Source organism: Mus pahari, chromosome 1, assembly GCF_900095145.1.
Source record: "Mus pahari chromosome 1, PAHARI_EIJ_v1.1, whole genome shotgun sequence".
Classification (NCBI taxonomy): Eukaryota; Metazoa; Chordata; class Mammalia; order Rodentia; family Muridae; genus Mus; species Mus pahari.
Window position 1 is genome coordinate 134446651 of NC_034590.1, and position 13128 is coordinate 134459778.

Consider the following 13128-nt stretch of genomic DNA (forward strand, 5'->3'; position numbering starts at 1 on the left):
TTCCTGTTGTTGTTCCACCTACAGGGTTGCAGCCCCTTCAGGTACTTGGGTACTTTCTCTAGTTCCTCCATTGGGGACCCTGTGTTCCATCCAGTAGCAGATCTTCTTTAGAAATGAAATATCCCTGCATCTCATGCCAAGTCAATAGTATATTTCAGAAATTTTCCTACCATTGCCTAGTATATCAAGTATGTAGTTGAACTAAAAGCTGTGTGTCTGTGTATAAGGTCATCATTGTATTTATGGCCTTTGTTATATATACATTTTTATATATTGAACTTCCTGTTGAATCTAGTTAAACTTTGGTTCTGCTCTAATTTTTCATTTTTTATCTGACATGTCTTCTGTCACATGACGTGTCTTTTAAAAAGCATTTGAGCTGGGTGTGGTGCCACACACCTGTAGTCTCAGTACTGAGAAAGCAGAGAGAGAGCCAAGAGGATCATTGTGAGTCTGTAGTCACCTTGATCTGAATAATGTGTTCCAGACCAGCCGTGGCTACAATATCTCATAAAAATTAGATCAATAAAGATAGATGACTGGCTGATGAGATAGATAGATAGATAGATAGATAGATAGATAGATAGATAGATAGATAGATAGATGCTATATAGGTAGATAAATATATATGATAGATGATTGATAGATACATAGATGATAGAGAGGTGTGATAGATGCATAGATGATAGGTAGATTGATAGATTAGATAGATAGATATTACATACATAGGTAGGTAGATTACAGACTATTTAAGATACATTTACAACTAGATATAACCTGATATTACCTTATTTTAAATTTTTCTTTGTATTATGCAGAACTTTAGAGTCTTCTGGAACCTCAAAATATAGCAGGATCACAAAAACACATAGTTGTAACTACATCTAGTTTATGTGAAGGGATTGATTATGTTGAAACTATTAGGAATGTCTAAATCATTGTACAAATATAAGCAAAGGTAAAATGCCAACATGATTTGATTTGGGCAAAAAGCTCACCAGGAAGGTTTCTTTAAACTTGATTTTTAATAAAAATCAAGTAATTTCAAAATTGCCAATAACTTAGAATTTCAACAAAATCTTTAAAACTGGAACCCATTTATCTCCGTAGGCCTCTTTTGGTAAAGGAAATAAGCCCCTTTCCTTACACTTCTGATTTCACATAAAACATTTTCTTCAAGTAGGGACACATATAACTGTCACAGTGACAAGCAGCCTCAGGCAGCTTTGCCCATCTCCCTAATTGTCAATCTTTATTCTAGTATGTCCGAGTATCTTTTGATACGAAACCTGATCTCTTGCTACACCTGATGACCAAGGAATGGCAACTGGAGCTTCCCAAGCTTCTCATCTCTGTGCACGGAGGGCTGCAGAACTTTGAACTCCAGCCCAAACTCAAGCAAGTCTTCGGGAAGGGGCTCATCAAAGCAGCTATGACAACTGGAGCATGGATCTTCACTGGAGGGGTCAACACAGGTAATCAGAGAAGGATGGAGAAAGGCAGCTGCCACCACATTGTATCCAGAATAATTTTGCCTCAAGTTAAAAATATCCACCTCTACCTGTATGTGCCCGCCCTCCTGCTCACCAACCCCCTCTCATTGCTTCTTCTCCTTCCTGTGCCTTAGTGAGAGTTATATAGATATGTTTCAACTAAAAAGAACTGCATATGAGGAATGGCTTTACTATTTAATGACTTGCAGAATTTGCATACATGCCTAATAAAAGTTCACAGGATGCTTTTAGTAGGACAAATTATCGTAAATATTCACTACATTTTTAAAAGATAACTTTTTTTTTTTTAAATTGAAATGTCTGCCTTTTTATTTAGGCAATTTTAAGCTTGGTACTAAATAACATTTTTAAAGGGAAGAGGGAGGGAGGGAGGGAGGGAGGGAGGGAAGGAGGGAGAATGTGCATGCCATAACTAATATATGGCATGACTACTACACATAGGCAGACAACCTCGGATGTCAGCCCCTGCCTTTCACCTTGTTGAGACAGGATTTCTCTGTTTGCTCCTGTATACACCAGGCTATCTAGCTTGTAAGCCTCCAGGGGCTCTCCATTCTCTGCTACTCACCTTTATAGGCATGCTACAGTCGCTCATACTACTACTACCCTACCTGGCTTTTACATGGGCTCTGGTGAGTCAAACTCAGGTTCTTATACTTGTGTGATAGTTGCTTTATCCACTGGGCATGTTCCCTGCCTGAGTTGTTTTTTAATACCATTTCTATCAGGGGTGTGAATTATAATGTTAAGTCTAGATAATTCAAAATAGTATACTTATTTAAAATATTATACTTATTCAAAAATATTTTCTTTTTAATTATATTTATGCATGTGCATCTGAGAGTGAGTGTGTAGACATGAGTGTAGTGCTCTAAGAAGCTAGAACCATTGGATCCTTCTTGGATCTGGAGTTACAGGCAGTTGTGAACTGCCCAACATAGGTACAAGGAGATCCTCTGCAAGAGTAATACATGTTCCTAATCACTGAGCTCCACTTCAGATCCATGTGGGTTTATAAGGTTAAATGTTTCTTAAAGCATTCCACGCCAGTAGATGATTAATTCCAGTCCTTCATGGATTCCAAATATCTTTTCCTGCCTGCCATATAAATTTTCATATTATGATATGAGCATAATCATCAAGTCAATTCTAATAACCACTTACAGTTAGGTTCTTATCTGTAAAACATGATTAGTATTCAACAGATAAGGGAGCAAACTTTGTTACCTGGAGTCAGAAATTCTTATAAAAAGTATACCAATGCCAGGTGTCATGGCATGTGGCCTTAATGCCAGAACTCAGCAGGCATAGGTAGGTGGCTCTTTATGAGTTTGAGAAGAGCCTGGTCTATAAGCTAATGAAAATTTGTCAGAAGGCTCAGAATCTATACACATGGGCACATTTGAAGCTAGTGGGACACCCTGCATATAACTAGTCTAACTAACATCTTCTCCTTATTAAAGAATAGTTGAGTTTTAGCTTAGATGATGTGAGAATTGTGAAATCGCCTACATATCTAGACTTTGTAAGCAGTCAGCACACAGCTACACAGGCATGTTTTAGCAGTGGTCTGTGTAGATGGTCCATGCCCAGAGCTGTGTTATAAAATATCAACCCAGTCCATCAGCTGGAAACATCTTCAGCTGACCAGCACAGTTAGCTCTTACTGCTGAAATTTTAATGACAATTCAGATTTTAGGCTATACTACGTATTCCTCTTCACTAAATAGAAAGCATTTGCTTGCAATTGTTTTTTAGTCTTTTTGCTTTTTCATGTAGAGAGACCCATCCAACGTAAGGCTCAAAAGAACTTCTAACCAATTTTCTATATTTAGAAAGATTGCTGGTTGTTTTTCTTCTTTTATAAAATGCATTCAAAAGCAGAAAAAAATTAATTTATATCCTAAATACTATAAACCAAACAGCTCGTCTCTGCTTCAGTGTATGAGACATTAATGATGGCTATTAAAGCTGGTAGCACGTAGAGAAAACTGTGACAGAGAAGCATGACATACAGTTAAATGTTTTATCTGACCCAGTCCTGATATGTTTTGCATATTAACATTAATATTTATGGATTTACTCATTTTTGTCTGAAAGTTGCATTCAGCAATATTTTCACTTAGATGACACATTGACAAGGTAACAGGTGAAAAGGGCATCTCTCCAGGCTCCCGGCACAGCACACTGTGGATTAGTGCTCATTCGGTCTCATGTCTATTTTACAATTGAGTTATTGAAACATGTATGATGTCTCTGCTTAGTGAGTTCTTATGTTTGATGCATGGCTTCTGGGCCCATATTTGGAGTTAGACCTTCCCTTGGGTCCCACAAGTTGAGTAATACCCTAACCATCCCATACTCCTGTCTAAGGACACGTGTCACATTTTGTTATGCATCACTGGAGGATGTGGCAGTGAAATATGGAGCTGTTGAGGACACACAAGTTACTGTATGTTCAAGGAATTACATCCAGGTTAAAGTTCATAGAAGGGATGGCCCCAAGGATGGGTGTGTCATGGGGAAGGAGGAGAATGTGGATAACTGTAAATGTTTAGAAAATGTACCTCACAAGTCCTGGATAGAAGTGACTGCCCAAGAAGGAAGCTAAAAGATTAGAAATTGTCTATTCCGTAAATGGTTTCTTAAAGTCAAGATCTGGTCCCCTACTGCTGTAATCTGAATTTCCTTGCCTTTAACTGTGAGGCCATCATTAACAGAAGAAGGAAATAAATAAAATGATGAATATTAAAAGTGCACTTACACATTTTAGCATAAATTTGCCGTTGAATAAGATAGCCTTATTACTAGGCTTTCCAAATTATGTGATATAAGTAGGAAGAGGAAATTGAGGTTGATAAAATCTTAGGTAAATAACTATTGAAATGACCCCAATCCCTTCACAGAATATAGAATCAATTAACATTTGTGCTTTTTATCCCAAGGATTCAAGATACTAATAAATCACTATGCTTGCAAGCAAAACATTCTCTCATTATATTTATTCTATATAGATACTAGATATTCTTTATAGGTAATATATATGGGAATTGAAGGAATGTATTGTTTAAGTATGTACTGAGAAATATATCTACATTATAACCAATCTTATGGAGAGTCTTCTAAATGTGTAGTTTTTATAGAAGTGTGTCAATATGATATATCTAACATTTCCTCCCAAAGATAAAGACATTCATTAATTTCCTGCAGAATGATAGAAAGGTCACTGACCTTAACAAAGTTAACCCCTCTCCCTCTTTTTCTGCTCTTAGGTGTCATTCGTCATGTCGGAGATGCCTTGAAAGACCATGCATCTAAGTCTCGAGGGAAGATATGTACCATAGGTATCGCCCCCTGGGGAATTGTGGAAAACCAGGAAGACCTGATTGGAAGAGATGTGAGTTCTGGGCAGTGCTCTATTGTGTGGTTTCTCCTCGCATGTGCAATATACAGCATGATACTATTAAGTCCATCTTTCAAAGTCAAACTTGTATTATGAAAGGTTTACTAAATGATTACTTGGTTTCCAAATTCTACCTATTTAAACTGCCTGTCAATTCTCCCAACCAGGGTGTCAACAGTATCCCAAATTGACTGTGACCTAAATATATTAGATATTCATTAAAAGATTAATATTATAACACAGAAAGAGCCTGATCAGGCATTTCATCTCTAATCCTAAGAGATGGGTAGACTCTGGAAGGTGATATGAATAGTTACCAGGGTTAATTCTGAGGAATAAATCAAGGACTGGGAAAAAACTCAATAATTATAAGACACTGATGAAATATATGTAAGAAGACATTAAAATATACAGGCTTTTCATATTTAAGGATTGGAAGAGTTAATATTCTTTTAATGTCCCTTCTACTTGATGCAATCCTTATCAAAATATCAATGACATTCTTCAGGAATAATGACCCCAGAGTCCATGTGAAACCATGGGATCCCAGCTAGCCAAAAGAATCTCAGGGAAATGAAAGCTGGAAATGTCACAAAATCTGATTTCAAGAACTACTGTGGAGCAGCAGTGTCCTATACAGTATGGAGCTGGCAAAGAAGGGGACAAGTGGCCAACAAAATTGAACAGAGATGCCGTGTCTCCACATGTAACCAATGCTTAACAGAGGCACTGAAAATGCTCACTGTACAAATCGTGCATGTCCCCAAAGGATTCAAATTGGACCCGTATCTCTCACTCTGTACTTGAGATGGAACCAGATAGAAGGAGAGATGGGGGAGAAACTGGGAGTAGATGGAGGAGAAACCGTAATCAGGATATATTATGTGAGAAAAGAACCAATTTTCAATAAGAGGGGGGAAAAATCATTGTAATGGAAGAGAGGGAGCAAGTAAAGCCTTAAATGTGCTATCTGAAACCACTAGAACTTGAAAGAGAGGGAACACTTCAAGGCCCCTGGAGGGGCAGTGGTTCTCTGCAGAGGACCTGTAGTGGCAGGAAACCAAAGCTAAGCTTTACTAGCTGGGATGAAATCAAACTCATGGCTGCACAGCACAAGAAGCAACAGGATGAAGAGGCAGCATACAGAATGAGACAGAATATTTGCCATCACTTGTCTGACAAAGAATTAAGGGCTGGAGTATATAGAATCTAAAAAAGAGTGAAACAAATCTAACTCTAAAGTGGGAAAACAAACTAGTTATTTAATATAGTGAAACACTGAATAGCATTGGCCATTCGGGAAATAGAAATCCCAACAATAATGAAAGCAGGTATTATAAAATAAATAACAAATTCTGGCAAAGATACACAGAAATGAAACTCATATACTTGTGACAGTAATATAAATTATTCCAGCCATTACACAGAACAATATAGAGATTCCTCAAAAACTAAAAATAGATATACCAGTTCTATGTATATATCCAAAGAAAGGCAAATCCGAACACCAAAGCCTGCTGCACTAGTCCCAATACATAAGAACTAGCCCAGATGCTCAGCAACAGATTCTTGAATAAAGATTATATAGGTGTGTATATGTGTGTAACAAAGATTTTATAAACATATCATATATGCATATGTATGTATACATATAATTAATTAAATATTACCTGGCCATAAAGGAAATCCTCATGGGCAGATATCACATGAACAGTAAAATGGAATTGGTGACATCAGTAACATAGGCAAGGTAAACAAGCACACCATGGTCTCTCTTATCCGCACAAGCTTTAATGCTGATGTAAGAATGACTGCTACGATTGGGGAGAGTGGATGCTTGAACAGGGAGAGTTGGGTTTGATCTGTGCTGGATGCACATTCAGAAATTCATGCTGAACCCCACTCGTACGTATAAGCAACTCATATGAGTCAGTTATATTTTTTTAAAAATATATACAGTCAAAATTTTATTTTTTCATTGGAAATTAAAAGAGCAGGTTACAGAGTCCACTGAAAACATAATTACAGTCTAGTTAGTCAATAAATCTGTCACCAAGGTTTATTGGATTTTGAGCTGTGGAGCTGTATGCAATATGCGTAGAATTTACTTGGCTCTCTTGTGATAATAGTGTTTGTTTTTCAAGTTTTTTTTACTAGAATAAAGGTACTATTCTTTTATTATCTATTTTATAGAATAAAAGACAAGACCAGATATGATGCTGGAGAATCTCAAATTTGAATAAAAGCCTGGGCAGTATACATTAGGGGCAGGATTCTTAGAACTTAATCCAGATCCTTAATCTTAATAAATGTTCCATAATGAAGATGAATTGGAAATGATGGAATCTAGACTACATGGGGAAATATAGAAAAGTGCAATAATAACACTTTCTTTGCTCCCGACTATAACATTTTTATCTCTAAGCACATCTGAAGTTCTGTGGCTGCAGGACCTTTTCATTGGAACCTTACCTGGTGAAAGACACTGAAGATCTCTCTGGGAGTCCCACTTTATTAGGACTTTAATTCAAGTAGGCCCCATACTTGAGGGTTCAACCCTCATGACACAATTAGTTCCTCACCTCTGAACACCATCATCTTGTAGATTAGGATTTCAATGATAGAACTGGGGTGGGAGGGTTCATAAACTTTTAGTTCATTTCATCAATGTAAGAGTGCCTAGAAAATACAATTTGGTTTAGTTTGTTGTTAAACCTTAACATTATACTTTGCATGAGAATACAAGGCATTGATAGAACATGTAAATGCTTCATGCTATCATTTCTTTATCCCTTGGTAAATTATAAAAAATAGTTTCTCTGTTGCCATGGCTTCTCTAGGTAGAATCATGATGGTTCTAACTGTAATTTACTGAGTATGTCCTGAAATGGAATAGCTTCTCAGGGTTAAGTAAATGATCCATGAACTAAAACCAAAAGTCCAACCCTTTCTTTCCAGAGACCACTGTTAATAATATTTATTATATCAAGGGACCTGAAAAAATACTCAACAATGGACTTTTTTTTTTTTTTTTTTTTGCCGTTATTTGGGACACTGGTAAATATCTTAACACCTACAAATTAAACTTGAAAATATACTCAGTAGATAACTAAACATCTTCATTGTCCTGAAAAAAAAAATCTTGGCTTAGACAGATAATTATAAAAGTATCAGGAGTGTGAAGTCAGGAAAGAACTTCTAGCAAATTCTCATTCTCACTTAACACATTTTAAATTTATATTCCTTACTTTTGGAAAACAACTTTGCCAGAATTATAAGAGGTGACTGAAAAATTTCTAAAATCTTTGTCTCTAGCCAAACCAGACTAACCAGACATATGCCAAACTGAATATCCATAATCAGAAGCAAAGGTATGTTTTCTTTGTAACCTAAGGACAAATATTATGTCTGGCAATTTTCTGACAATATAATTACTAATCTATCTTTCTATTCAGTGTTGTACATCAATAAACTACAAGTTCATCTCCTGGAGCTTTTATAGCTTTGAAGAATTCTTAGAAAAGTGTCTTTTTTAATGCTATCTTTGCATTTTAAGCCAAGGCCAGTAATATAATTGATTGCTAAATTAGATATAGTTAGCAACTCAGCACATTTGTCAGTTATCCTGGGGACAAGCCAAATATGACTTCATATTATAAACTCAAAAAAATAAAATAAAATAAAATAATAAAATAAAATACTCCCAACAAGCAGTGACCTCAGCACGAGATTTGTTGGACTGTGTTAGATAGGATGTACCTAGAGGATGCTAGAGGAAAAGGTCAGAGGCAAGGAAACCCACCTACATCTCTTAGTTGTACAGGACAGGGCCAATGCTTGCTGAGCCTGGACCACACAGATTCTGGGCAAACTGCCATGGCAGCAGTTAGGGTCATGTGCATCAGAAAGGCAGCTTCGGTGACAGTAATGATGAGTTTGGACTTGAGAGTGTTCACTTTAAAGTTCCTTTTAGATATTGCCATGAGAATTTCTGGAATGCTACTCAGCATATGAGGAAGAAGGAGAAAAGTTTGCCTACGAGCTTAGGTTTGGAAGTCATCTCGGATAGGTGACTATCAGGCCATCCCAGTGATTGGCATCACCATGGGAAGGCAATAGTAAGGGAAAGAAGGCTGAGGCCCTGATGATCTCCATAATTTAATGGCCAAGCAAAGGGAAGAGCCAGCAAAGGGGATGTATAAATGGCTGAGATGTAGGAGTTGAATAGTGAGTTATGGAGGCCAATGGAAGGCTGGGCTTTGGAAAGGGAGCCCCATGCTACTGACAGACTGTGGATGGTGGGGACTTGGGGCTGTTAGATATCACTGGAATATTGGTCGACACTGCTTTAGTGGAGTAACAAAAAGCCAAGCACACTCACAAGAAGAAAAGTAGCATGGATGGCCCCAAAGAGAGATAGGCTGTCCACAGGAGTCAGCATGAGGGATTAAAGCATCATAGATGATACTGATGTTTCAGGGAACATGGTGATAAGATGGGTGGTCTATGGGAGTTAGGATATAAGGGATTAAACAACACATGGTATTGATGCTTCAGGGAATAAGAAAAAATAGAGTACCCACCAATCAGTATTGTATTTCTAGCAAAACAGCCATCATTGATTTGAGTGCATGGTTCTTTAAGGTTTTTGTCTCAGCTACTCTTTAAGTACAGATTGTGGCAGTTATGATGGGGTTATGTACCATAATCTCATTGAGAGTCATGAATAGTGTAAATTGAAGTGTGTTTAATATGTCTACCCCAATGGATGTAATAGTTTAGGCCAGTCATCCATAAACTGCTCAGGATACTGACATTAACCTACAGTTGAGCCTATTTTGAAGTACAGTTCATATAGTTTACCGGCCACAGTACACTATAGAGTACTAAATCAATCACTTACATTTCTAATCATACAAACACCTGGATGCTATGGTTTTTCTACCACTACAAAAACATCATAACAGAAAATCACTAACCTGGAAAAAGAACAAACTTAGTAGTTTCTACTGAATATGTATTGTGTTTTATAGCATTGTAAAGTTGAAAAAAAATGACAAGTTGAACCTTTGTGTGTGGGAGGTTTTATCTTAATATGTTGATTTTAAAACTAGCCTCAATTTATATAGACACAGAAAATACATAAGACATAGGGTTACCATAACCAACTAGTAAGAACTGAAGTCAGATAATCTGCCAAATAGAAAGGGGAAGGATTCCAGTGAGAAGTGTTAAGAGGCTGCAGGATGCTCGTCACCCAATGGAACACACATCCCAACTGATCAAAAGCACAGGGCATAAATCACAGGCAGCACAGAGAGTTCATGCCTACGGGCAGGGGGGTACCAGCGTCATGAGACTATTTACAACAGTCCGGAAAAAGAGGAAAAAGGATATTTCAAAAATCTCAAAGAAAGGCAAGATCGTTTCTTCTACGGATGCATAAAAATGACCTTCAAACCTAATGGCTTAAGTAACAGACTGATTTCTCAGTTACTGAGGGAGGAATTTGTAAATGGCTTACCTGTGAGCTTAGGTCTCTTGAGGTGATGGTCACATGAGAGCTGGGCAGCTCCATAGTCTGAGGCTACTATGGTCTCTTCATAGCTCACTTCCTAGCCTATTGCTATTTGTTGTTCCTGGTCACATGAATCTCTTCACAGAGCTGCGAAACCATCTTCCCAACATGGCACCAACTTCCTCTGGAGTAAATGAGCTGACAGAAAGAAAGCTGAGAGAAAGTCCTTTTATGGTTACACACATTCAGTTTTTATGTTACCCCTTAGAAGTGAGTCATTGCACACATTGAGAGAAGAGTTTCAAAGAACTTCTAAGCACAGTTTAAATCCACCCCCATCAGGACCCTGGTGACTGCTGGAGACAGGAACCTGTGTTCTGAGAATTTCCTCACTACTAGGGGTTGGCTCCTCACAGAATGGGCCAAAGGAAGGTGAGTCTATAAAGTATGAAGAGAGGGCCACAAACACACTGTATGACACACAGCGAGGAACACATTTTTCAAAGTGTTGCAAAAAGATCCCACATCTCGGGGATCTGAGTGCTCTTTGAAATGGGTCCTTGGGTTTTTACTGGCTCCTTGTGTGGACTGCTGAGACAGCACCTGGGTATCTGGTCATTTCCTTCCTTCCTAAACTTAAGAGCTGCTCTTGCTGGCTGCAGCCTCTCTGATTTGAAGGCATGTGAAGCCTTTCTTTTTCTCCTCTAATTCTCTCAATCCCTCTGCTCTTTTGTCTCTGACACAAAGGTTGCTTCCTGCTTCTCAGCAGTACCCTTTTCCCCAGCAGATGCAGATGCCAGATAAGGATATGGAAAATCTCTACACACCTTTTATTTCTCTCTCACCAAAGTACAACCCCATCTGGCTCCCTGCTAGTACCTTTAAAAACAAACAAACAAACAAACAAACAAACAAACAAACAAAAAACCCCTCCATATAACCATAACCATTCTAGATAGCTCTACTGGAAACAGTATGCTCAGCTGTCTGGTAGATTCCAAAGCCTGATAAGGCAAAGCCAACCACAGTATCCTCCATGAATTTAAAAGGAGATGGTTCTTGGTTTTCCTTCCTAACATGCACTGACTTATATAGAAACTTCAGACTGACACGTGGCTGACGGAATATATTTAGTCAAGACTCCTTACATCTCAAAGTCTTATAGTTCCCTGGATAAAGTAAACACAAAACACCACTCCCCGAGATCTTGTCCTCACCATGCAAGGCATTCTAGACATGGTCAATGAATGCTTGTGTTCTGGTCTACATTAAAGCTAGGTTGCTCTTAAGAGAAGGAGATAACTATTTAAGTCATGTGTGCATTACTCTGCTGCTTGTCTGGAACCCGTTGATACACAAGTCATTAAGAAATGGACTTGGAACTGCAGAGGGCCCCTGATTGATGGCTTAGAAACCTAATTTAGCCCAACTCAAATCTATTAGGAAAAGGAATCTCAGGTGACCAAATTGCCATTGCACTGCACAAACCATGAGAAGAGGGAAAAGGTTTTCATGAATAAGAAAGGGTGAGATTGTACTTTTGTAGTCAACATCAGTCTTAGGCCATTGTTCAGCACTGACTTGAATTAAGAAGTACACTCTTAACACAGCTTAGACAGACTCAGATATCAGAGGCAGGAAGCTCCCAGAAATGATGAGTCCTGTACTTTACAGATCTTGAACATTTATTAGGAGATATTATCTTGAAACACGATCAGGCATGTCCTCAGATCAGCATAGTGCCACCATCGCAGGTTGCATTTCCTCAAGAAGTTTATGAATTAATGAGTAGGGAACTCCGATATCTACTACAAGGTAGTAGTTATAGAAACTAAACTATGGTCCCTATATGCTGATTTCCTGAAATACTCTTAAGTGAGTCCAAGGCATACCTGGAAATACATAGGAAAAACCCCAGCAGCTATTCTAGACCAAACTGCAAATGGCTAATTTAAGCCCATGCACAGATTACAAATGTATCAGTCTGAGCCCAACACATAAAGAATGCTTCCTGCTAATGCCATGTATAAACCCTTGTAAGATCCCCCTCTCCACAGAGGTACTCTCTTTCATAATTAAGGTATAGAAAGGCATGGGCCAGAATTCTATCAAACACCCAGAATACTAAATGGTATGCAATAGGTTAATGGGTAAAGGAATGTTCTCACTTACTCTTGAGGAACAAGAAAATAAAATGCATTACTTACACGCACTGTGATCAATGATGGCCAGAGAATAGAAAGGTTCGAAAGTCCACTTCTAAGTTGATTTACTTGCTCATCACGAAAACCGATTAAAAGGCCTTTGGGACACTATTAAACATTCTTCATTCAGTTCAGGTTATAATCTCAAAGATGAAACACAAGAAATGATATGGGTGTCTGCTTTCTGGTGCTTCCAAGGAGTATGAGACCTCCATTTTCCAGTCTTTTTAGGAAGAAAAGGTGAAACACCTTACCCAGTGGAGGCTTTGGGCTTTTTGACTTACCTGGCTCCCAAGTCCCCACTGAGAAGCATGCACAGTCACCCAGTGTACCATGAAACTATCACCGACACACTCAACAATACACAACTCCAAAGACAGTCATCGCCCCTCCCCCTATAAGCTCTTAACAGTGAAAATGGCTCTGCTGCCTCCAAAACCTGTCAGAAGGAGAAGTTCATTTGTATTCCTGTTATTAAAAAAAGCAGTG

The 13128-nt window shown here is 38.2% G+C and overlaps 1 protein-coding gene across 25 annotated transcripts in view; it reads left to right on the forward strand.

Moving 5' to 3' along the window:
• Positions 1–13128, forward strand: part of Trpm3 (transient receptor potential cation channel subfamily M member 3) — a 508459-nt gene that overhangs the window by 249001 nt on the left and 246330 nt on the right. For all 25 annotated transcript variants that reach the window (XM_029539424.1, XM_029539490.1, XM_021218256.2 and 22 more), the window contains exons 4-5: positions 1262–1475; positions 4787–4911. In XM_029539424.1, the coding sequence (XP_029395284.1) occupies positions 1262–1475; positions 4787–4911 (339 nt within the window). The remainder of the gene's footprint in view (positions 1–1261; positions 1476–4786; positions 4912–13128) is intronic.